Raw genomic sequence first — 24,193 nt, forward strand, 5'->3', positions numbered from 1 at the left:
AAGTGACACCATCACATGTCTAACCAAATGCTGAAGCCTCCAAATTATTAAAATATTTAAGATGGAAAGCATCAAATTTATTCATTTTTAAAACTGTAAAAATATTTCTCCATTTCATAAGATTTCAAACTGACAACGTAAAAATTTTTCATTTGGAAATGTTCGGAGTTTTTAAAGTAGTCAATATCAGTCTGTATTGACAGCTTATGTTCTGCAGATACAAACAGTTGTGTGAGTGTTTGCTTGGATACCAATCACTGCACAGTGGCCTTTCATCCAATCTAATCTAACACTAACCAAAAACAAAGGGCTTCTGTCCACCTTTGACACCGACAGCCGAGGGTGGCTGTAATTCTTTGCCGAAGCCTTTTTCTCTCACATCTGTCTTTCTCTACTCTGTGTTTAACCATAGACAAAAAGGGCAAAAAATCACCTAACCACCTAATCACCATTTGAAGATTTTTTTTTTGTAGTAGTAAGTCCTTGCTCAAATAGATTGCTTTTCCCAGTACTTATCTGTGTTGTGAGTCTGCACTGCCTCTTCGCAGATGGCTTTGCCTTTGTCAGTCTGTGACACTTTCCTCTGCAGTGTAATGTCGCCTCCTGATACCACAGCCAGCATGACATGATGTTGCTTAATGGATGGTTTGACATTTAATACACACAATATACAGTACAAAAAGAAACGGTAAATATTATTCCCCTGTACTCTTTCTGTTGACATAAGTATTCTTGAAGCACCATATGATAAAACTTAAGCAAACTAAACATGGCAAAGCACAGTTTAAGAAACTCCCCTTATTTCTCAATTTGCCATATTAATATCATAGGTTTGTTATTTCCAGTGGAAAAAAAAAGGCATATTTGGACAATTAATTGTAGACTTTTTGTGGTTATCTCTGTACCCTGATAATGTTGCCTTGCAAGATTCCTGGGATTGATTGGAATTCTGAAAGTGATTAATGTTCACTGATTGGGATAAAACCAAGAAGAAAAGGTTATCATCCATGATTTCTCTCCTGAAACAAGCAAAGGAGGTTAACAAAGTACTCTACAGTAATCAATCATCAGTCTGCAGTTCATTTTTATGCCTTGGTTCCCTTAATGAAACGCCTCTATCTTCATATGTGCTATGAGTGAAATACTATACTAGTAAATGTACTACTATTCGAGGAGCAGGTTTTTTTGAACACTTATGTTGTTGACTGAGCGGAAAGAGTGGAGTTCACTGTGACACACAGTAACACTCTGTCACAAATGATTCATCCTGATACCCACACATGATGACAATACACTTCATCAAGCCCAGAAAAACACTTTAGGCTTTTCACTGAGGAGAAATGATGCAGTTTAGTGACAGCAAAAGAGAGTTTTTACAAGTGTGTAGGTTGGAATTAAAGAGGAAGGTGAGATGCTAAAAGCTGGAGCTGATTATGAGTCCTTTCACCAGTTGAACCTCTTCAGTCATATTCAGATTGATGCAAACATAGTTTCTGTGATGACTTTCTTTCAGTAAAGTGGACTAAATTAGTTTCAAAGCCACATACATTAAAGTTCAAAACCCTTCATAATCATGAAGTTAGGTATTTTAAAGGTTTGATGGGAGGTATTCCGCATTATGCTTCATCATATTTTATGATTTTCCATTAAATAAATGTGATTGATCTTAATTTGTACTTATTTTATCATTTTAAAATTATTCATTTTGTCTTATTTTTATTTTATTTAAACATCAGAAAAGTTTCCTATTGTTTTAAAAGCATTTTTTCCCCCAAGTACTGTTCTAGTTTTATTTACATTCCCTATTTCCCTTACAAAGATGTTAATCAACACTGTGCAATCGAGATATTCCTTCAAGAGGTAAGAAGAATTTATATTGGTGAATAAGTACCACAAACTAATGGTACTCTATCACAGGTTTGGTATCGCACATCCCTAAATTCAAGCTCACACCCTCAGCTTTGAAGATAAGATTTATATTCTTACAACTAATAAGCATAAACACATGAAGTAACCTTTATGACATGACTGCTGTTCCTTTCCAAACTTCTGGAAGCTTCATCAGCACCAAAATACACAAGACACTTTACTGACAAGTTACTTATAACAAATAAAATGAAGCTCATGTAAAATAAATTATGTGCCCCTTTAAACTCAGATCTGAGATGACTTACTGACCACACATTAACTTCTATTGATTCTTTCTGAGAACCAGCTGAAACTTGTACAGATGACGGGGGCAACAGCCTGTTATGTAAAAAAAAAACAACCCCTTAAGCAAACCAGGTCTGAGGGCTGCTGTCCCAGTTACCTAATTAAAATTTGAGCACTGATTAATAAATTTAGTGTTGCTGTAAAATTAATGTGGGTTGTTGCTGCTGCCCGTAATCCGCTTAGAATCTTAAACACACACACACACACATCTCAAAATCAACAAATTTACAATGCAAGTAACATTGAGTTGTGTGCCAAATTTAAGATCACATTTTGACTTTTGATTGTACAATCAAGATACTATCATTCACAAACCAACTGCTGTTCAAACATCTAGACGTGTTAGTGATTTTTTTTTTTTTTTGTGTGGATAGCAAGTTTAGTTTTTCTTTGATCCAGAAACAAATTTATTGTTACCCCTTTTTGTCTTTATGCAAAGAGCAGGTGGTGAAGGAATGCACGTAACAAAATGTAAAATCCAAACAGAAAAAGGGACCAAAAGAAAGTCAATGTACTCATCTGTTTGTACAGCTGCAAAATCAAAGGGAACAGCCTCTGCATATCAAACCAAACATTTAATTTCATTTGGATAGGAGGGATCTTTTTCAGTGGCAACGCCTTCATCTGCAAGGCTGCAAAGAGATTGATGTTTTGATTAGTATGGGAATAAAAATGTATAGTGCCTTGCTAAAACATGCCTTATAACAAGTAAATAAACCGGATTTCTGCATTAAGTGCTTATTACAAAATACCAGCTTCTTTGTAGGTGCAATCTTTTTCTCCACAAACTGTCCAAGCAAAAAAAAAAAAAAAAAAAAGGAAAAGACAGCTGCACGCACTATTATTAATTTTTTTTATGTCAGTATTGTGGATGAGCTTGTTTTTTTTGTTTTTTTTTTGCAGGGGGTGGTGGTCTCCTCCTGAAGCCCAGACCCTGGATTGTATTTATTGCATTTAATTATTTATTCTTGTGCTATTTTTTTGTTATCAGAATGGCTTGCATTTTTAAGAGCAACCATTTGCATGCATGGCTTTAAAAATCTGTCAAAAAGGTTAAACATTTTTCTGTGCTTGTTATTTTAAGAAGATAGGGGGAAAAAAAAGAAAGAAGAGAGTTCTAGCCATGAAAATACAGCTTTATGCACCTCCGGTCTGGAGATTTTAGCAACACTTCTGGAAAATATCGAGGGAACAGCAGTTGGCCTTGACATGAGTTCAACAGATTCAAAGACTGATGCAAAGTTGTTGTTTTTTCCTTTGGTAAATACATCTGCATACTCCTGATCCCCCAATAAATAAAATAAATATTTAAAAAAAAAACATATTCATCTACAGTATTTTTAAATTAATAAAACACACAGAAAGCTTGTTAGAATATTTAAACCCACATTTTTATGATGGTTAATGGTCTTCGTATTTATTGACAATTAAGGCACGTTACCACCCCCAGCTGTCCATATGAAGTACTGTGAAAAGCTGAGTGTCCAAATCGTTTTCTAATCTGACTTGCGGACAAATGCGGAGATGTATCACCACTACACATAGGAGGTAAATAAGTGGCAATGGCAAAACTGATAAAAAAAAAAAAAAAAAATCAGTATCAGTATAAATCAAAATTAGGACAATAAATGTCTACATAGATGAAAAAAGTGAAATACTATATATTTCAACATTCCCTAAGCCTTGGAATCTGTGGCATCACTTCTTTCCCAGTTACTTATGGAAACTTTTGTTTAAATCTGTTCTGCCAGGGTTTTGGATTTTTAATTATTTATTTGTAAAACAAAAAAATTTGAAAAATAAAAAGACCAAGCAGAATCTCTTGGTTTTTGGTGGTTATATTTCAACATCAACATTTTTTTGTCTTGGCAGCATTATATATATATATATATATATATATATATATATATATATATATATATATATATATAAAAAGGAAGGAAACAAGACTACAGCTAAATATCAGTCTAATCCCTTGCTGTACAGTGTAGGTCCGACTAATGACATGTACCCCCTTCCATTCATTCCCTGCTGTATCAAATGACACGTTTTCATTACTTGTAATTTTTGGACCTTTTCTTTGAGCACTTCTGCCTTCCAATTAATTACAACTGTTTAAAGAATTAAAAAAAAAAAAAAAAAAAGTCTCGTTTACTTGTCCCATGTAGAGAAAATAAAAAGAACTAGAAAATAAACTCAAGACATTTCATGTTCTTTGTGGATGGTAAGAGCATTTCTTTTTTACAAGTCCCTGTTGGGGTATAATGAAAAGGCGATCTGTTTTTGTGTGTGTTCTTTCAATGAGCTGCTTCAGAACAAAATAGATTTTATTAAAAAAAAAAAAAAAAAAAGTCAAGAGTGTTGACACCTGTTACACCTTACTGGCCAAGTGCATACCACTACAAAGAGATCAGACTGTCCGTGGACACGTCAGTAATGAAACTAGTGGGGTAGTGGTGAAAGCAGTCCATCCACTAATGGCTGTAAAAAAAATAATAAAATAAAAATAAAGGGGCCTACTTCCAGAACAGATGATTTTGGGGTCAAGGCCTGTATCATTGTCCCAGCTTGTTGGTGAAATGGTGAGGTCTACCAGAAGATATGGACAAGCAGAAAAACAACTTAGTCTGGGAAGGCTAGTTCCTCTCCTGCACAAATACAGTCTCTTGTGGACAAAGGCCTGCTTCTTGCAGTGTGATGTCATAGTCCAAGTGGGCAAGCTTCCTTCTGGGAAAGTTGGTGACGAGTTCAAAGCGTTCATTAGGGTAACCCTTGGACTGGACGTGTCTTACCAGGGCCTTAAAGGAAGACAGCAACAGTGGATGAGAGATTAAACTAATATTTAACATTTTAAATAAAACTTTTTATTAAGGATGATCATGAAAAAAATACTTGTTTATTTAATAAATAATAGTAATTAGGGTGTATACTCACCAAAAGTTTAGCTTTAGAAGACAAGGAAATTTGTTCTCTCTGTCCATCTGGGTAACGAAGCATCAACCTGGCTTTGGGTCCTTTGGGGACAAAAGTTAATTAAATTAATAATATTTTCTAAAAAAAATACAGTTAATATCCATACCATGGCATTCGTTGCAGTTGCAAGGGAATACTGTTTTGTTTTTTTTAAAACTATGAAATACAACATTAAGTAAAACAGTGCCTCAATAAAAAGAGTGCCTCTCATGTATTGGTGCATGAACAACATAGCAGATGTCTGTTAAAGTGTGAAGGGATCTAACCCAACAATGAATGGTTTGGGTTATTACACTAAAAGTGACACATAAATTTGAGTCCTTCAAGTACCTTAAATGTTGAGGAAAATCACAGAAAATATCATTCTTGTCTAATTGGTTTCTTTTTTAGTTTTTAAGCTGCTAAGCTTTAACAAATAACATGTTTTCTTCAGTGGAAAAGCTCCAGAATGTGCTGCAGGGACGTATCCACATGCAAACTGTCTGTCAAAATACAATTGTGAGCATAAAATTACAGCTCAGGGAGATGCAGAGCTTGGATTGAGAAAAACAAAAAAATAAACAAATTTAAAAAAAAAAAACCCATCTTGTACTGCTTGAAATTATTAGTGATTTTTCATTTCTGCTATAATTATGAAAACAGTTGTAACGAACCTCAAGAAACATATTAGCATCTGGACACACCAAATAGGTCAACAGCAGCCCTGGTGGCTTCAGTTGCATTTAATAGTGCCTGAGAAGCTGACTAATGGACTTATATAATTAGGTTGGATCTAAATACTTTGTTGGAAAGATCCAATTCGCAGATTCTTGTGATTTAATTTAGGTCAACAAGGATTTGTAGATCATTGTTTTCTGGGTTTTTTTTTTTTTTACACAATGTCACATCTTCACTATAAGTGGGTGTTGTATATTTGCTCTGGCACATGTATTCATTGTCTTCCTCTTAAGACTTCCATTCAGCATTTCCTGTTCGCCACATCCAGTTTCCACATGGGGCTTTTTGATTCAGTAGTTGGTTGTAGGCTTGTTCCAGTTTTGCTGCCAGAATCTGAACATTTTTAAACCAAGGGCTAAACAATAAAACATCCAAACACTCAAACATATAACTTCCCTTCATTATTTCTATTTGTCGTACCGTTGTCGTCAGGACAGTCCACGTCACAAGATGTGGTTGTGCTGATCTTGGAGGTGCCAGCACTTTCGGTTTGTTTTGTGCAGCGGTTCCCACCAGAGTCTGCAATGGGATGACGAGCATCTGCAGCCAATGGCTCCAAGTGGTTCTTTTTGCTTTCCTCTTTCTTGTGACTGTGATTATTTTCTTTATACGGAGACTTTCTGTGGGAAGAAGTCGAACTATCAGGGTGAAGACGCTGCTGGGCTGCAGTGGCCAAAGGAGCTGGTGTGTGTTTGCTGGCTGAAGTTTTCTCTGTTTCACTGTCTGAGCCATCAACAGAGATGGGTCCCTCGCTATCAGAGAAGGGCTCAGCATCTGACTCGTCCTCTGATCGGGGGGAGTCGGGGGCTTCAGGGACATTTGAAGACTCATAGTGGGTCTCCTGTAGGGAGGCTCGGATTGCTGCCTCCAGTTGGCTGTCTTCACTGGCATCAATCAGACTCTCCTAGAACAGAAAACAGAGGGAACAGCTGTTTTTTGTTGTTTTTTTTTCAAGCTGCTGCTTGAAGCTGAAAACACTTTGGACAACTGAAATAATACAACAAAACTTTTGTCCCTTTAAACTGTAGTGAACTGTAACAGATGACATTTCAGCAAAAAACATAAGAACAACTAGAGGTGACACGTGAGATAAGAAACCCACAGAGCGAGCTCGTTTGGCAGGGGGAGCATGGCAGGATGGCCCATCGAGCTGCCCGTGCTCTGCCAGGAAACCGGTTGCTTGCTCCAGGAACGATGACACATCCAGCTGGTTCCACTCCACCATTTTCTGACCTAAGTTAAAGTAAAGGTGATTTTAACAAAACAGATCAATAACCATTATTATTTATAAGGAAAAAATGTCAGCAAAAGCAGAAAGTAATATAAATACATGAACAGTATTGAGACGGATCAATTTGCATCAACAATTCATTAATACATGACGAGTAAATGGATGGTTTTTTGTACAGTTTGTCAGGATGAATAATATTTATCATTTCATAAAAAAAAAAAATACGAGGAGTTTTTACTTTAAAAACTCACAACTTTTCAAAATAACATTGATCCCTAGAGCTCTGCGGATTTTTAGAGCAGCTTCTGCAGAACTATCAAATACTGTTTGTTACACTAGATCCACACGGGAGGACAAAACTAAGGCTCCCAAATATGTTGATTGTAGTTTAAAAAAAATCTTGTTTGTTTTTTGTAATCAAGTTGCTGTCAGTTTCAGAGCATCTATGTCAGGTTTTAGGCACAACAAACACCAATTTCTGTGAGGGAAAAGTGAATTGAAGTTACTGTTAGCCAAAACTGCTATATCATCAGAGGTAATGGGAATGATAATGGTAAAATAAACAGCATTATAACTTTGTTACATGACGTTGTTTGTGAAGTTACGCTATACAAATAAAGCTGAATTGAAGTAAAGTAAAGTAAAATATCATGGCATAATAGGGTTAAGTCTACACAACTGAAAAGACACGCACAAAGCCACACACACAAACTAGAAAAGCACTCAGAGAGCGCAGACCTCCGTCAACTATCTCATTTCAAAGATCATTTTTAAAATATTCCGTGCCCACTTCACTTCCACATGGAAACGACAGACCAATTTCCACTCTCAGAGTGAAAAAAAAGGACAAAAATCTGCCCAGTAATTTTTGTGTAAGCTGTTTACAGACAAACAAACAAACCTGGGAAAAAACAGAACCTCCTTGGTGGAGGGAATGAGGAGATGCATGCTGCAACAGTAAGTCCAGAGAAAACAAAGGAAAGTTTACAAACCGGAACTACAAACATTACTTTTCCCTCAGAGAAAAACTTCATGTTCAATGTTCTTTATATCCAGAAACAAAGTGTGTCTTCATGTTGTCTGTAAGAGCCATGACCACCAAGCAGCTTGAAGAGCTTGATATTCAGTTTTAGTATAAATAACTAAACATACAGTTGAGTTTGATGTTCTGTTAAAAGGAACATATCCATCTATTAAAAACCAAAGAAAAAAGTCACAGAATAATGACTTTCCTGAGTGAATAATTATCTTGATAATGCTGTAACTCTATTATTAACGTGGTTACTTTTTTTTTGAAGAAGTAACTAGTAACTATAAGTGCCCAACACTGATTCTCTCTGAAAATAAGCTCACACACCCAGGTATTGTGTTCATTTCAGAGCTATGCCAAACTATAATTGATAAACATCTGGTAAGTCACATCTTTTTTTATCTTTTTGATTAGCTGCTAAAATTCAGCAACCTGAGTGTACCTGTTCTAGCTGACAATACATACCTGTGCGTGGATCGAGGATGGAGATGTACGGAAACTTGTTCAGCTTGTAGAACTGAATGTATCTTTGTCCCTCTTCACTGTCATGATATACCTTCAAAGACAGAAAATGGATGACATGCAAATATGAATTTCAAGCCGCAAAACTTACATGTGCAATAATCGGTCCAGTCAGAGTGATGGCTAAACATAACCAGGGAACTTTGTAAATAGTCAAACAGTAAGTCCACTTTTACGACATGTGCAATAACAGGTTCATTGTTGCCTGCAGTTTTTGTTTCCTGTCCAGTATATTGTCTTTTCTTTTTTTATCTATTTCTATTATGCAATATGCATTGTATAGGGTCTTCCTGCTGTATAGTTATTTATACATTTTATACTTTGAGTCTTAAGTTGATCTTACTTCTTTTTAACTTTCTTTCCTGTAAGTGACGACCCTGAGAGCTCTGCACAAGATTTCCAATGTGGTTTGACTATCAGTTTATGCACAAATGGTGAAATAAAAACCTTAAACCTTGAAATATACCAAATTTGAAAATAAATGGTAGTAAAATGTGAGTTTATTACTAACTTTTTTTTTACAGTTTAAGACAACTTAAAACACTTTCTTGAAATATTTTTGAAAAACAAATTTATTTGTGCCACAGAAAATGGGGGCAGTGGAGATTTCAGGACCTTCCTCTTTGGAAACATTTTTAACTCCTACCTGAGTGGGTACTGTTTTTGCATAAAAGCAACTAAAGACTGCTATAGCTTTAAGTTGAGCTGTAACGTGCAGGTATAACCTTTTCTGTAAAGAAAAGGTTCTGCTAGGAACCAATAGATCCTCTGCAAGATGCTTAACAGCTGGGAATACCATAGCTTCTCAGTGAACAAGTAATTAGATTCATAGCAATTAAAACTATAACAGACTCTTTCCTGTCTTCCAGTTTAGGAGCAAAGTTTGTAACACTTCATTAATTCTTGGCTGATTAGTTTAGCTGGCTGTATTCTTTGAGGTCACACACACAATAGGTCAGGGTGAAAAGAGAAGCTAACATGGTTCCTCATTTTGGTTGCATTAGCAAAGTATTCAATTTCTGGTGAACAGTGTGTTTTTTCTTCCCTAGCACGTGCTTTCCAGAACCTTATGCATTCTTAAATGTGTTCACATATAAATAATTATATGAGTTTTAGTCAGTTCTTGAAGGTATTCTTTTTTATTCTATTTTACAGCCATTTAGTGAACACTTTTTCAAAAGCAAGTTACATCTGAGAGTGAGAATAACTACCCTGAATGAAGCTCTCATTGCTAAAGTTAGCATAATCCTAATGGGACTACTTCTTCATCTGGAGTTATACACAACTTAAACTTTATGTATACCCATGGTGTGTGTATTAGGCAATAACTCAAATTAAACAAGTGAAACATAATGAAAATAATTTACTTTCTTTCACACAGTTTTGGAACAATGTGACTCAGGCAAACAAGTCATTTGATCACTGATTTCTATTTGCTGCTATATTTGTACAACTGCAGCAGAAACACTGAAGGTTTGTTGTTCCACAAACAACAATCATTTTTAGGAAGTCCTATGTAAGATTTGGCCTCAATGAACTGTCATCTCTCCCTTGTACTACTATTTATACAAAATTTGGTTGTGGCTGTGTTTATGGGTTGCTAAATGAACAAATAATTGCATACCTGCCAGAATATAAAGTGTTCTCTGATGATGGTCTTCACTGCATCATTACTCCACACATCTCTGTTCAGGCACTGACAAGCGAAGTCCTGAACGTTCTGAATGTTGATCATTAGCCATTTGTTTTCAAGCTGCCCACAGTCTTTAGCCTATGAGACAGAAAAGAAAAAGACAGAAAAAAGTCAGGATGTTAATTTGGATTTAGTCTATCTATAATCATTAAGTTGTCAAATAATCACATTCAATAAATTGAACTAAACTGTTGTGTGCCCCATTATGAAACGGTAGAGCCATCAAGAAATGTGCTTTAAAAAAATGGGCATTTATATGTAAATAGGAAATATAAAGATTTGCAATTTAAATAACCAAACCTATTTGCTACTAAGCTGATATTAACCCAACTAGCTATGAGCTGTGTTGATACCCCCCCCATTAAACTTTTTTTTTTTTTTTTACTTTTTTAAGTTGCATGTGTGCATTAATTCCATGTGTGCATTAGTTGAATAAACATTCATTTAAATTCATGACTTTCCATTGTAAATAAATAAAAACAATCCCTAAATGCTCGTAAATCACTGCACTTAGTTTATAATTTGATTTCTTACACATTTTTATTTTAGAGGGTGAAATAGCAAGTATGTCACTGCATTTACGGTGTTCAAAATAGTTTCTAGTATTTCACTCAGAATGGTTCGGTGGAACATGTCCTGTGAGTGACTTCTCACCGTCTCAAAGCTGCCTTTGTGCATGAGCTCAATGGGAGGACGGAAAAGGTCTGCCAGGGTGCTCAGTTTCTTATCCACCGTTCCACCGTTACGCAGCTCCTGTTCCTGTCGGACTAATTCAGAGCAAAACATTCTTCTTTATTACAGGAAATCAACACAATACAGCTGAGAAAGCTTGAGAGTTTTCTTTTTGTTGATTCTTATCAAGCAAATCTTGCACAATATTTTTAAACACACTCACTTGTTTCTGTTTGGAAGTCTCTGAAACCATCAAATATTGATCGAGCAGGCCGTCTTCGCTTTGGTACTTGAATAATAACAAACACAAGGAAAGTTACTTTAACTAGGGAATTTTGACAGACGCTTTAAAAAAAAAATGCATGAGAAATAAAGAGAAGAAGTCTACCTCCAAATAATGGTTCCGGTTCCACCAATATGTCCTGCTTTTGGGGAATAGGAGCTCGCACTTCACTGACACACGAGACAACATACAGTAATTTATAGAAGCAAACCTACACATCTACTACAAGCAGATTGTATAACTAACTTTCCTTAAAAAAAAAAAAAAACATTGAAGTTTTACTTTTGCCTAACATAATCCTGTGGAGATGCGTATGAACTCACTCTGTTGGGGGAGCTCTGCTGCTTGATGCTGCTGAACTGGAGCTGGTGCTGGGCTCCTCTGCTATCCCACCTCCATCCAGAAACATGGTCACAGCCATCTCCAGGTTGTTATTGCATGCTTCAAGCATATGTTTTCCAACACTCTCTGTGGCCCCTAGAAAAGTGTTGGACACAAATGTATCAATTTTAGGAATAACTATCATCTCTGGCAAGGAAGTGGCATAGGTTATGTTTCTCCTGCTGTTTATCTATTTGTCTGTCTCTTAGCAACTTTACATTTGAAAACAGGAAAAAATAAGGGATCTATGGAATTTTCATTGCTGTAAGGAGAGGAAATGAATATACTGTATAAGAATGTAACAAACACCACAATATAGCCAAGACACTGAATTCATCATCAAAGCATCAAGGATCGTGTATTAATATAAAATGAATGAAGGACTACAACATATTAACATAGAGTGGAAATAAGCTGCCTGGTGGAAGTCTGTGTTCTCCAAGTGTTTTTCTAGTTATGTTATATAATAACAATAATAATAATAATAATAATAATAATAATAACTCTAGCTGAAACTTTTTATGGATATATCAGCTTGATCAATCCACCCACTCAGCTTCCAGAACAGAAGCACGATATGGACAAGTCTACAGCTGAGCAATTCATGAAAAAATTATGAAAACTGAAATTCAATTTTTCTAAATATGTTAGAACATATTAATAAAAGACCATATATATGAACTATATTTCATTTCACTTATTATTGATATCTGCTCTTCAATTATAAAAATACCTGCAACAAAAAACTTCAATTAGTACTGAGGGCTAACAAACACTGATAACAACACAAATGCAGAAAGCATTTAAAATCTAACAAAAAGGACATCTGACATTTTTGTTTGGATAATCTTAATAGCAACTACATAATACTCAGATTTTGATGAATCACATGAGCATTTGAACACCCTATCTTTTACTGTCCAATATCTGTCTGAATGCATGCAAAAACATGTGAGGAAAAACCCTGTCAGAATTAGCAATACACATTGTGCTTATGTGAGCTGACCATGACCTGTTTGTATATCCCTGAAACCGTTTACAATCTAATACATAAAATCATAAAAAATAACAATAAGAAAAAAAACAAAAAACAAAACAGCTTTCTTTGTCTTTTTCCACACTATTTCCAAAAGCTTTGAATTCTACTTTCTGCTTTCTTTCAATGCTCCTGACAAGGGATTATCTCAATATCTGTCATCTTTAACATCTAGAGGCACAATTTGGTTTTGCAAAACATGCAAAAGGAGACACTAACTTTCTGCAACAAAAAGTTGGCAGTTACAAGTGTTAATGTAATTAATATTAAGCAAAATGCTACACACAATAAGAAGAAAAAAAAAGAGTTGAAAACAATACTGTTACGTGTGAAGAGATAACACAAATCTGTGAACATTACATAGATGGCAAATTGAGAGCAGAATGGTGGGAGTGGTATAATATTTGTAACTTTTGTCTGATTTTAATATGCCTGTATATATCTTAAAACTCATTTCAATAGATGTGAAACAACAAAAAATGTGCTTTCAGTATTAATCCTTTATATTTATTAATGTCCAGTGACCACATGTATTATAAAAGCACAGCATATATTGAGTTAAGAAAAGAGGTATAGCATTCTTTTAAAATAATCAACAGAATAATGTTAAAATACTCTTTGGTTTATTATAATAATATGATGATACTTTTAGGTTTATTACTATTTCTGCTCACTGTGACTGTTGGGTTACATCAATAGTTCAAACAGTTGTTAACGGACCTCTAGTCTCAGTTGAGATCAAGCCCATTATTTTGTGAAATCTGAACAAAGCAAATTTACTAGTTTGGCATCGATTTATGAAAAATCTCAGTTTAGTTTAAATTGAGACTTTTAAGTTTTAGTTGCAGATAATATCCTAAAGAAATGCAATAACCCTGCGACTTGGTTGGATTTAGTTAATTGTGGACGATTTATCTGATCTGCAACAAGTCTTGTCTTTCCAATCAGACTCTAACATTTTACTTCATTGAATTTAACTTAAGTACTGCCTGACAGAAAAACATATAAATAAAATTTTAAATGGCTGTGCAGCAGGTAATACATAGGTACATTGATTCCGTCGTGTTTAAAGCTTTCCAACCTTAGCTGATAGCTACAATCTTTCCGTCTTTACTGCGCATGTCCGTTTCACTTTCCAAAACTGGCAGCCTCCGAGTAGTCTCCTCTACTCTTCTCTTTTACGATTAATAACTTTAAGCTGAAACATCATTAATCATGTCTAAGAGCCTATGAACTACTGAGTTACTTTATGACACAATTTCACTCAAAAATCATGTGAGTTCGAGTGCGACAAACACCACAGTCACAGCCTCGATGTCAGTAACACATGAAGGCTGGGTGATGATGAAGAGGTGGAATGTTGTAGTGCCGACGTCCATTCCACACTCGGAGACAACAAGCCATGCTAAAAGAACTGAAAATTTCCTTTCTGAACTGAAAAAAATGTGTCCGTTATAACTATAGAGATTAAAACATGATATGTTAAGGTAATTAATCAAGAAAATATTTTTATTTGGTGGCTTTAAAATATCTCCTGCGTTTTGTACTGGACTTATGCTAAAAATTGTCTGTGCTTTTCCCTCTGCAAAGCACTGACAGCGCAGGAACAAGACCAAGACTTGCCGCCCATTTTCTTCATCTCCGCACTAATTTGATGTTTTCTGAGGGAAGAACGCAATTCTCGTATGTGTATCTTAACGAACTCAACAGATTAGATGCCATACAAAAGGTTATTTTTACCTGTTATTGCAGTGAATTGTTGTATTAACCCGTTCACCCCCGGAGCTGAGGTGTCTCCGAGCGCCGCCATCTTACCGCCACAAACAACAACATAGAGGTGGCGCATGCGCTACGCCGTCTTTTTTTCCCCAACCGTCTGGCGCGGCGCGAGCACCACGCGTAACCACGAGCTGGCACTGCATTATGGGTCATGTAGTTAAAAAAGAAAAAACAACCAACAATAAAAACCCACTATTAGTACATTTATTCATATTACTTTAAAATATTAAATTACTCCATCAACGTATAAACGTATAAACCACATACCACAAAAATGTTCCGGCTAACCTGAATACCATTTGATTCCCACGAAGACTCTTTAGTCTAAAATTTCTCAAAACTTCTTAATGCCAATTTTCATGTTCATATTCAAGATTTAACTTAACAGTGAGTCAGAAAAGAAAAAAATAATTGCTGCATCCAGATAAACTTTATATTATATATATATATATATATATATATATATATATATATATATATATATATATATATATATATATATATATATATATATATATATATATATGTGTGTGTGTGTGTGTAAAAGTCAAATTCTGAAATTCAGACAAGAAAACAATTTTTTGGTTAAAACACAGCTTCGAAGATAGAAAATAAATAAATTCATTCAGTATTTTGGAGCTCATCATTTTATTCAAAGTAAAATTCATACAAGTTCTTTATGTATTTAAAATAATGTAGCTAATACAAGAACATAAAATATGAAAATGATTTCCTATTCTTGCTAAATATTTGGCTTGCCATAAATAAACATTTTAATGAAAAAGATTTAATATAGCTTCAAAAATGCAAATCAGTAATTGCAACTGAATGAAATAAAACTACAGACTTGTTTTTTTTTTTTTTTTAGTTGTGTCATTTTATTATTTGCATAATACATTCAGTTTACAAACAGCTTCAACCAACTCCAAAACCCAATGACTCAGTTTTGACACATAGCTAAAAGAAATTGTGTAAATGGCCCTTCAGCAGCAAAAAAGTTTTATTTTAGTTCAGTATGTCACATGAATCTGTTGTGCCGCCTAGCAAAATGACAGAATTTCGCTTTTCAAAAGGGATGTGATGATGGCACTGGGTTTCTACATGATATGTCCAATCTATATTTACAAAATACACACTGTGGCAGTTCCAATTTCACTAGTCAATTGTATATTGTAATTGTAATCTAAAAATAAAAAAACTCAAACGAGTAATGCACATTTTCTTACATAGTCTTTAGACGAATGCTCCACTTATATAAAGGTTTGGATTTAAAACATTGGAAATTATTTTGAAGAAAAATTTTACATCATAAAGCAAAATTTTGTTTTTCTCTTGCTTATAAAATTAGATAAAATATAAACTCAGGAGACCGACTATTAAAAGGCAATTTGAAAAAATGAAGAAACTTCAACTTTTGATGCTTCTTTTTGATTTCATGTGACCTTTCAGCCCTGAGGTGGAGAATAATTCTCATATAAAAGATGCATTACTTTTAGCATTAACAGAGTAAATCATGAGTATTCAAGAATTATTTACAGGAGTTCACCAGAGTAATTTGTCCCTTTAATTGTTTGAGTCACTGTTAATTTACGCAAGCAAACCTATGGCAATTATGATCAATAAATAAATTGGAATTTATATTTGAACAAAGCCAGATGTGTAACCTTGACATCTTTAAATAATTGAAATTTTTTTAGATATCCAAATGTGCCTAAAAATGTTGTGCCAACATGACGGCTTTTATCTTACATTAGTTAACACTTTATACCAGTCTATTCCTTATAATATAAATTCAAATACAATTTACATTTTAATGTAAGCTGTTCAAATAAAATGTCACTTATTCGAAGTAAAAGAGAACTAATACTGTAACCAGTGATCCTTTTATACAAAAACAAAAGAAACAGTGATGGTACCACTGATTACAGAATCATCTTCATAAACCCAGGTGATTTTTACATTCGTGAGTTTTATTTTACTGTAGAGGTCACTCTTGTTAATCAGCAAATGAATATTTGAACTGTAAAATATTTGGATAAGGAATAAACAAGGCATCTAGACAGCAAACTCGCCCCTTCATTTGTAACCACTTAAATGGACATACATATGTACCACTTTTGAGTTAAAATTGCCATGGTATCAACATGCGTCTTAAGGCTTCTATCTAAACGTTATTCTTATTGTTTGGTACCTGGGTTAGTTTTGATGCCATATAAAAGAAAAAATAATAAGTATTAATAGATTTTTTTTTTTTAAATGTATCAAATAGTTTTAACTGGATTTATTATTAATGTTGAATTGGTCTTTTATTTATTTTTTAGCTTATGAAAGCAGCAACATTCTGTTCAACCAAGAACTAAAACCAGAAAACCCCTCAAATAACACTAATGCCACCCTTTCCTCTTATATGACAACAGTGCAACTTAAGTTGTGTGATCAATAAAATCTGATGGACACCGCATGATTTGAGAATGTAAGATGCATCCCACATGCAATACATACAAAAAAAAAAAAAAAAAAAAAAAAGTGCAAAGGAGGAAATGAGTGTTGGATAGTTTTTTTTTCCATTTTCACAACTCCACCTTATAAATAAAAACCTTCCAAACAACAGCACAGATTAAGGTTCAAATGAGTGCATACATGCATACATGTATGTTGAGTGAGTCATGGGTGAGTTTTGTGTTGGAATGTATGTTTAGTATGGAGTGGCTAAATGATCTAGTGAGGCCAATATGTTTTACACAGTGTCTCTATAGGCATGGCAAGGAGGTGAAGGGGAACACACTGAGGTTGGCAAGTGGATCGTACACTGCGGTTTAGAAGCGGATAAACGTAGCATCTATCTGGCGAACGCTAGGCAAAGCCAGCATGATCTTTCTCCGGTACTGCGGATCTTTCTGTAGTGGATTTCTTTCAAGATAGACAGTCTCCAGACTCTTGGCATTCTTCAGCTCGTCAAGGTCTGACCAGTTGTCGATCTGATTATCGTTCATCTAAAGGAGAGATTAAAAGACAATTGTCATCACTATTGTCTTGAATGCAAGAAATAAAAAAATAAAACAATGTCATTATTGCTCACTTCCTAACTGATTAAGAAATAATAATTCTATACTTGATTAAATCCACTGATCAATTTAATGATGGTGAATGAGAAAATTGCATAACTGGTGAACATTTTTTCAATGTAAAGTCTGCTTAAATAGCTCTACATTTTATTTTTTCAAATCACAAAAAAAGTAAATTGGTATTCTGTTCTGTTAGCAGTAATGGAGGTTGCAGGTAAATTGTTATTTTCTGCTGACTCCATAAAAAGTGTGTGTTCACCATTAATGCACAATGAGGTGATTCAACACCACTACTGAGGCAGCCAAGTCCTCATTCAGCTGCTCTGCATTCATGTTGACAAAATTTCCTCCCTCCAGCAGATATGCAGCTTTATTGGAAAGTTTAATGCCTGTCTTCTATTCCACATCAACCCTTGATTCTTACCCAGTGGCCAATATTAGATACAGTAATCTGAGATTCACCTCCATATTTTCTTGCAGCAAAGAAAATAGAATAAAAACTGAACGTTTAAATGGATTTTATGCTTATCTGCGTCAGAGACAGATCATTTTTGTGATCAATTACTGTTCTGTGATTTTTTTTGGAAAAAGAGAACTCAGATTTTCAGAGGTTGTTTTGACTTTAGACCACAATTTTAAAAGGGGAGTTCTAATCATACTGGGTTTAAGAGCACTATAACAGGGAGACTGGCACCACCTGAGGACTGATGCATGTAATGTAACCAACTACAATCTCTGGAGTGAAATTACAAAGCTGCTGTTGAACTTAAATGATACATACCCAGAACTCCTGCAGTTCTGTTAGATGGCTGATATTTTCAATTTTCTTTACCCGATTAGCAGCGATGTCCAACGTGGTGAGTTTTTTCTGCAGGAAAAATAAAAAGCATGTCCAGAACAAACTGTTGTTACATGTCTGCATCGCTAAACTGTTTGGTATCTATTCATTTTAAAAGTTTCTATAACTCACATTGTTTTCCAGGCCCTCAATGACCTCAACACCATTGTGGCTCAGATATAGCTCTTTCAGGTTGACAAGGTTCTGCAGCCCCTCAATTTTAGTGATCCGGTTACTCTGCAAAGAATTATACCCAAAATTATCATCCACTGTCTTCATATTCATAAATACCTCATAAATACCTCCATATGAGAATACCTGAATGCTCAAAACAGTCAGGTTATGTAAACTTTCCATATTCTGCAGCTTTGTTATTTTATTGGTGCCAAGATACAAGCTCTGCAAAGATTTAAGTCCATCCAGGTTCTCAATGACCTGCAAACACAACAAACAGATAAAATGAGATGAACTTTTGACAATCTTGCAGATGTGATTTTGTATTAATGTTTAACATGTCCCATATTTTTTTTATAAAGGTTTTCTCTGCTACAGAATCCCTATTTGCCTTACCCTAATGCGATTAGAACCAAGCTCCAGCATCTCTAGACCTGGGAGGTTGTCCAGATTGGCAATGTTGGTGATTTTGTTATGAAGCAGAAAAAGTTTCTTGAGCTGAGTCAGCTGCTCCAAGTTCTCCACCTTCCTCAAAATGTTAAATGACACATCAAGTTGCCTGTGGATTTATCACATCACATTAGATTCAAGTGTAAATATGCAGACTCTTTTTAATGTAAAAACCTACTGCTTTTTAAAACACTTACTCCAACTCTGTGAGGTTTTGCAGGTTCTCCAGTTTGCGGATCTGATTGTCATAGAGATCTAATTCTTGCAATGAGCTCAAACTGTCGAGGTTTTCTATCTTTTTGATTAAGTTCTGTCGTAAGGAGAGTGTCTGGAAAGATGAACAGCAAGCAATTAACAAAAACCTTGCACCTATATTTTAGCTTTCCACAGAACTCACAGACACATCTTTACCTGGATATAACTTGCAATAGTCAAGTGCAACAAAATGCTGGATTGCTTTCTGTCATAAAAACAAAAGTAAAACCCAACCTGTGCACCCTGTCCTCCCATCATGTCAATGTCAGCTACAGGTCACTTACTTTAGACTTTCGTAGCACCTCCAGGCCTTCAATTTTTCCAATACGACAATGAACAAGATCAACATCCTAGAAAACATGAATAGCTTGAATGATGTGCCAGAAGTACTTTGTTTTTATAATACATACATAATCCAGCATATGTAAATTTACAAGCAGTCACATAGATGAAACTCCACCTGTTTTACAAGAGGTAATTTACAATCATACAATGAATATAAAAGATAAAAGTGAAAACAGTTTTCACAAAAGCATCTTTTTACCTCTTCTTCTGGGTCCAAGGTTATGGTGTCCATGTCGACGGGTGACTCTTCTTTACCTACAGCAACAGTAGGAATAAACTGCGTAACACTAAAATGGTATCAAAGCAAGACATGCTAAACTATTATGGTGAGATGGAAAACTTTATCTAATCAAGAAAGAAGACTGACAACAATAAAGTGCCATCATATTGAACAACCAGCTGTTTAACATATTTATACACCGCCATACCCCTACTCCCCTTCTTGTACCAACTGTGCAATCTACACACCTCAATGTGTATGTGTCAGAGCTAATGATAACTTACTTGTGGCAGAAGGCTGGTTTGGGTCCACATCACCATTGATACTCTTCCTCCTGGTTTCATCATCACCAGACTCCTCAGACTCACCCCTTCGATCCACTAAAGCCAGAAAAGAAATGTTTGAACCCACTTAAAAGATGCAGATCTACCGTTTTGTTATGGGTCGGTGATGTTTTTTAATTTATAGTGTATGAGACTCGAAGTAATGTCCCAGGCCCATCTCCACCTCTTTCACTGAGGAGCTGGGATGACTAAAGGGACATTAATCCTCCGTCAGGTTACTCATGGATTTTCTTAAATAAATCCTAATGGTGTATGTTTGTGCATGATGATGAGCAGGTTGAAGACACTGATATTGCGTACTATTAATATATTTCTATGGGCTGAATCCAACTTTCATTTTCAGCCTTGTCATTTTGTAAGCTAAAGTTAGCTACTTTACATTATACATACCTAGACAGCTAGCCATGCTAGGTACGCAACTGGGCCACATCTAAGAGCTAGAAATGGGCATGCTGAGTGCGCAACCAACCGAAAGTGATCAAATAAAACCACTCTCCACAACACTACTGTGACATCGGTTATGAATATTATCTATACGCGCCGCGTGACCAGATCTTAAATCAATAACGACCGCTAACGTCTTGTTGTTAGCCTGTTAGCTACACCAAGGATGATTGTCTACAAAGTGAAAAGAACGACATGCCAAATGTGTTTATATGAAAACAGACGCCTCCCTTTAAATGGTTACTAGTTTCATGGGGTCACAAAAAATGTGTAACACGACGACTTCCCTTGATATTTTTCTTTACTCACCTTCCATTTCTTGCATCTCTCCACCAGCCAGAGAAGCCATGTTTCCTATAAACACCCTGACAACCGCTCGGCCAATCAGTTGGGGGACACGTACCGCCATGAGACACAAGGGGGCGCTGCTGCCGCCTTTACACAACGAAGCAAGACGTGCACGGACTTAATTTCAGTTTCAAATTAAAAACCAATACCTATTCCCCAGCCCAGCTACGTCAGGTTTTGTACGTACGCATTTTGAGCTCTTTGAATTGCTTCCATTCTTTATCATTTAAAGCTTTTACTTTTCAATAGGTCCTGACACGTAATGAAGTACCTGTAATGAAGTGAAGTCATGAAGTGTCAAAATATTCTCAATGGAGATACTGAATTTATACTCATATAAGTCTGATTAACTTCATTCTTTTAGTTAGAGGAAACAACCCCTTTTAAATGTCGATTCAACATTCTCTATTTTCACATCAGTTACATATTAATGGCCTATATTTGCAAATGCCTGAACTTTGAAATTTTTTCTGTTCATACATATCAAACAACTTTTTGTCTAATTTTGAAAAATCCACATTTGTATGAACCTTTGTCAGAAATCTGATTTGCACAAAGGGTTAACTTGGTGGCGTGGCCTCCCAAACTTGAGAGAGTATATCTGGTGTTTCCTAAGTCACATTATTTTAAGTTTTACTGAAAGAAAAATGCTTAACTATATCTCCTTTTTTCCTTTTTGGCTTCTCTATGTTCATCAGTGCCTGCACAGGGCCAGAGAACAGGAAGAACTGCTGTTTCCTTTACTGCTGCCTTATTGTCAAGTCAAGGGACGTAATGTTTTTGTTTTCTTAAAAAAAAAAATAAAAAAAAATAAAAATAAATAAATAAATAAATAAATATATATATATATATATATATATATATATATATATATATATATATATATATATATATATATATATATATATATATATATATATATATATATATATATATATATATATATAGTTCCTCTTTTTGCTTTTGGTGAGGAAGACACATTTTGATGTTTTAATTGTTGCAAGGGTTATATCTGTGTTTACCCCTAAATGCTGCCTGTGGGTATTCAAAATACATCTCACAGTTACATATGTGCTAATTGCCCAACAGTTTGGAGTTTATAAAAGCAATATTATCAACAAACAGAACAGACATTGTGTCCTTAAGACACAATCTTTGTTGTGCTTTGAGATTCCTTGTTGTTCATGTGGGTTTAGGTGAGCTATTTGTACTTTGATGACTACAAAGAGAATTTATCTACAAAAATATCTAGTATGATCTGACTTGCTCCAAGTGGTTATGTTCTTTTGACGATCTTGACTATAAAATGCATTTCTTTCAAGTGTACTCTAAAAATTGATAACTATTGAGAACATTAGCTAAAAGTATGCATTTTCTCTGTCATATCATAACCTAAAGGATCAGTCCTGCATAATATAATTTCCCCATGATCACCTTTATACTTTCCCAGGATCCATCAAAATATAAAACAAACTAACAAATAAATAATCCCACAATTTTAAACAGGTGACAGTTAAGGGGGATTTCAATCTTTATTTGACATGGAAGTAGTATCTAATCAAGATCAAGGCTATTAAGAACAAAGATAAGCAGAGAAACTCCAGTTCATCAATAAATGGATGACAAAATCATTAAAATGTTTAAAAATGATATATTTCACTTCAGTTGCACAACAAAAAGACCTGGCATTTACCAATATCTGATATTACACTGACAAGGTTACACTCAGAAATTTCACTTACAGCTGTATACCAGCTTTGTCCACAGGTGATGTGTGTATGTTGTGTGCCTTTACAAAATTTGAAAAAAACAAACAAAAAAAAAGCCATCCAGGCTGTTATTGTCAACAAGTCTTAAAGCCTTTACCTGTAATGGCATGTAACTGTATCAGTCCTTCTGGCAAAGCTAATTCCCACTTCTGTAATGTCATTATTAATGCAAAAAACATTAAGACTATAGATTTAGTTTTGCTGTCAAGTTGAGCTTTTTGGACAGGCAGGCATTTTTCCGCAAGACAAAACAACACCACATTACACATCACAAAGGCATGCCTATTAAAAAGGGTAGTACTGGTCTGACCTGCTTGCAACTTTGACCTGTCCCCTTAGAGAAAACCTTTTTTTTTTTTTTTTTTTTTCAAAACATTTTCATTTAGATGTTTATTTAACTTTGGAAATTTTCATGGGATAATACAACAAGAATAAACTGAGTTTAACGAGAACAGAAAATTTTGTAGTTTCAGCAGTTAATCGAATATGTCCCTGTTAAATTTCTGTTGCAGGTATATGCAGTGCCATTTGACAGTGACACTAAGAATTGCAAAAATGTGGTTTAGGTAAGAACCATGCTGAATTACATGAAGAATAGGCAAACCTGACTCCAAAAGCTTGTTGACTGTGCTCTCACAGTGGCCTGTTTAGACACTTCCATCTGCATACCATCTACTTTTAGAATAGTCTGCATAACACTGAGGCCCTTATTGTCATCTGAAAACTCAAATAACCTTTCCTTACAACATCTTTACATGGGCTGTACCGTAGTGCAGAGTTGCACATCTCCTTACGTAACTGGGCCTTTTCCTTGTAGTCTGCATGGCTTTCCTGCACCTGAATCGGTTCATGCATGCATGTTAGGTCCATCTTAAATGGTCTGAAAACATGAACTGGAGGGTTCATTGCACAATTGTCTATCATTTTGTACTTGCACTGTGATGGACTTGTTTGTATGCTGCACCAATTCAGCTGGTACAGGTTCTAGTATGTAACAAGAATGTAAAGACAATTTTTGCCAAAATTAGGTCAAAATATATTACCAGCATACTTTTGTGTCATATTTCTGATAATAAAAAAGTTATTTTTTCTTCATGTAGAGAATAAGATATTAAAAATGGGACAAGCACTGTAATTATGACTTGGGTCTGGAAGATGGGTTTAAGTCACCTAGCTTGACAACAAAAATGAATCATTGTGGTTTCCCTGAGCAAGGTCCTAGATGTCCCTGCTCCTCATTTGCCAATAAATGGAAATCCACTGCCCTCTATTAAATCTAAATGGACTACTGGGATTAATAAAGTAAAAAATTATTATTATTATTATTATTATATCATACTTAACCTTTAATTCACATGGGAGTGAAAAAGTATCTAAAATCTCTAGTATTAAAAGGTATTACTTGGTATG

The 24,193-nt window shown here is 35.0% G+C and overlaps 2 protein-coding genes across 2 annotated transcripts; both read right to left on the reverse strand.

The window, feature by feature from the left end:
* Nucleotides 1–4,602: 4,602 nt before the first annotated feature.
* Nucleotides 4,603–14,598, reverse strand: ubxn7 (UBX domain protein 7; the record flags this gene model as incomplete). The annotated part of the gene is made up of 11 exons (XM_079243270.1): nt 4,603–5,012; nt 5,149–5,228; nt 6,325–6,808; nt 7,007–7,137; nt 8,631–8,721; nt 10,312–10,458; nt 11,035–11,147; nt 11,276–11,341; nt 11,441–11,505; nt 11,659–11,812; nt 14,493–14,598. 11 exons carry the CDS (start codon nt 14,596–14,598, stop codon nt 4,851–4,853), a joined length of 1,599 nt encoding a protein of 532 aa, XP_079099396.1. The 3' UTR covers nt 4,603–4,850.
* An 811-nt stretch (nt 14,599–15,409) lies between these two features.
* ppp1r7 (protein phosphatase 1, regulatory (inhibitor) subunit 7) lies at nt 15,410–21,036 on the reverse strand. The gene is made up of 10 exons (XM_079243263.1): nt 20,976–21,036; nt 20,163–20,258; nt 19,858–19,913; nt 19,598–19,663; nt 19,256–19,386; nt 19,005–19,167; nt 18,753–18,869; nt 18,567–18,671; nt 18,378–18,464; nt 15,410–17,524 (listed from the first exon to the last, which is right to left on the reverse strand). Exons 1-10 carry the CDS (start codon nt 21,013–21,015, stop codon nt 17,348–17,350), a joined length of 1,038 nt encoding a protein of 345 aa, XP_079099389.1. The 5' UTR covers nt 21,016–21,036; the 3' UTR covers nt 15,410–17,347.
* Between the last annotated feature and the right edge of the window lie 3,157 nt (nt 21,037–24,193).

Source organism: Telmatherina bonti (genome assembly GCF_933228915.1).
Source record: "Telmatherina bonti genome assembly, chromosome: 7".
Taxonomy (NCBI): Eukaryota; Metazoa; Chordata; class Actinopteri; order Atheriniformes; family Telmatherinidae; genus Telmatherina; species Telmatherina bonti.

What these genes read in the sequence shown, in the direction of transcription:
- ppp1r7 (XM_079243263.1), bottom strand. Translation starts at nt 21,015, where the DNA reads ATGGCTTCTCTGGCTGGTGGAGAGATGCAAGAAATGGAAG. An exon ending in CCTTGGACCCAGAAGAAGAG is followed by an intron (nt 19,664 to 19,857) that starts GTAAAAAGATGC and finishes CATGTTTTCTAG; the next exon opens with GATGTTGATCTTGTTCATTG. An exon ending in TGACTGTTTTGAGCATTCAG is followed by an intron (nt 18,672 to 18,752) that starts GTATTCTCATAT and finishes AATTCTTTGCAG; the next exon opens with AGTAACCGGATCACTAAAAT.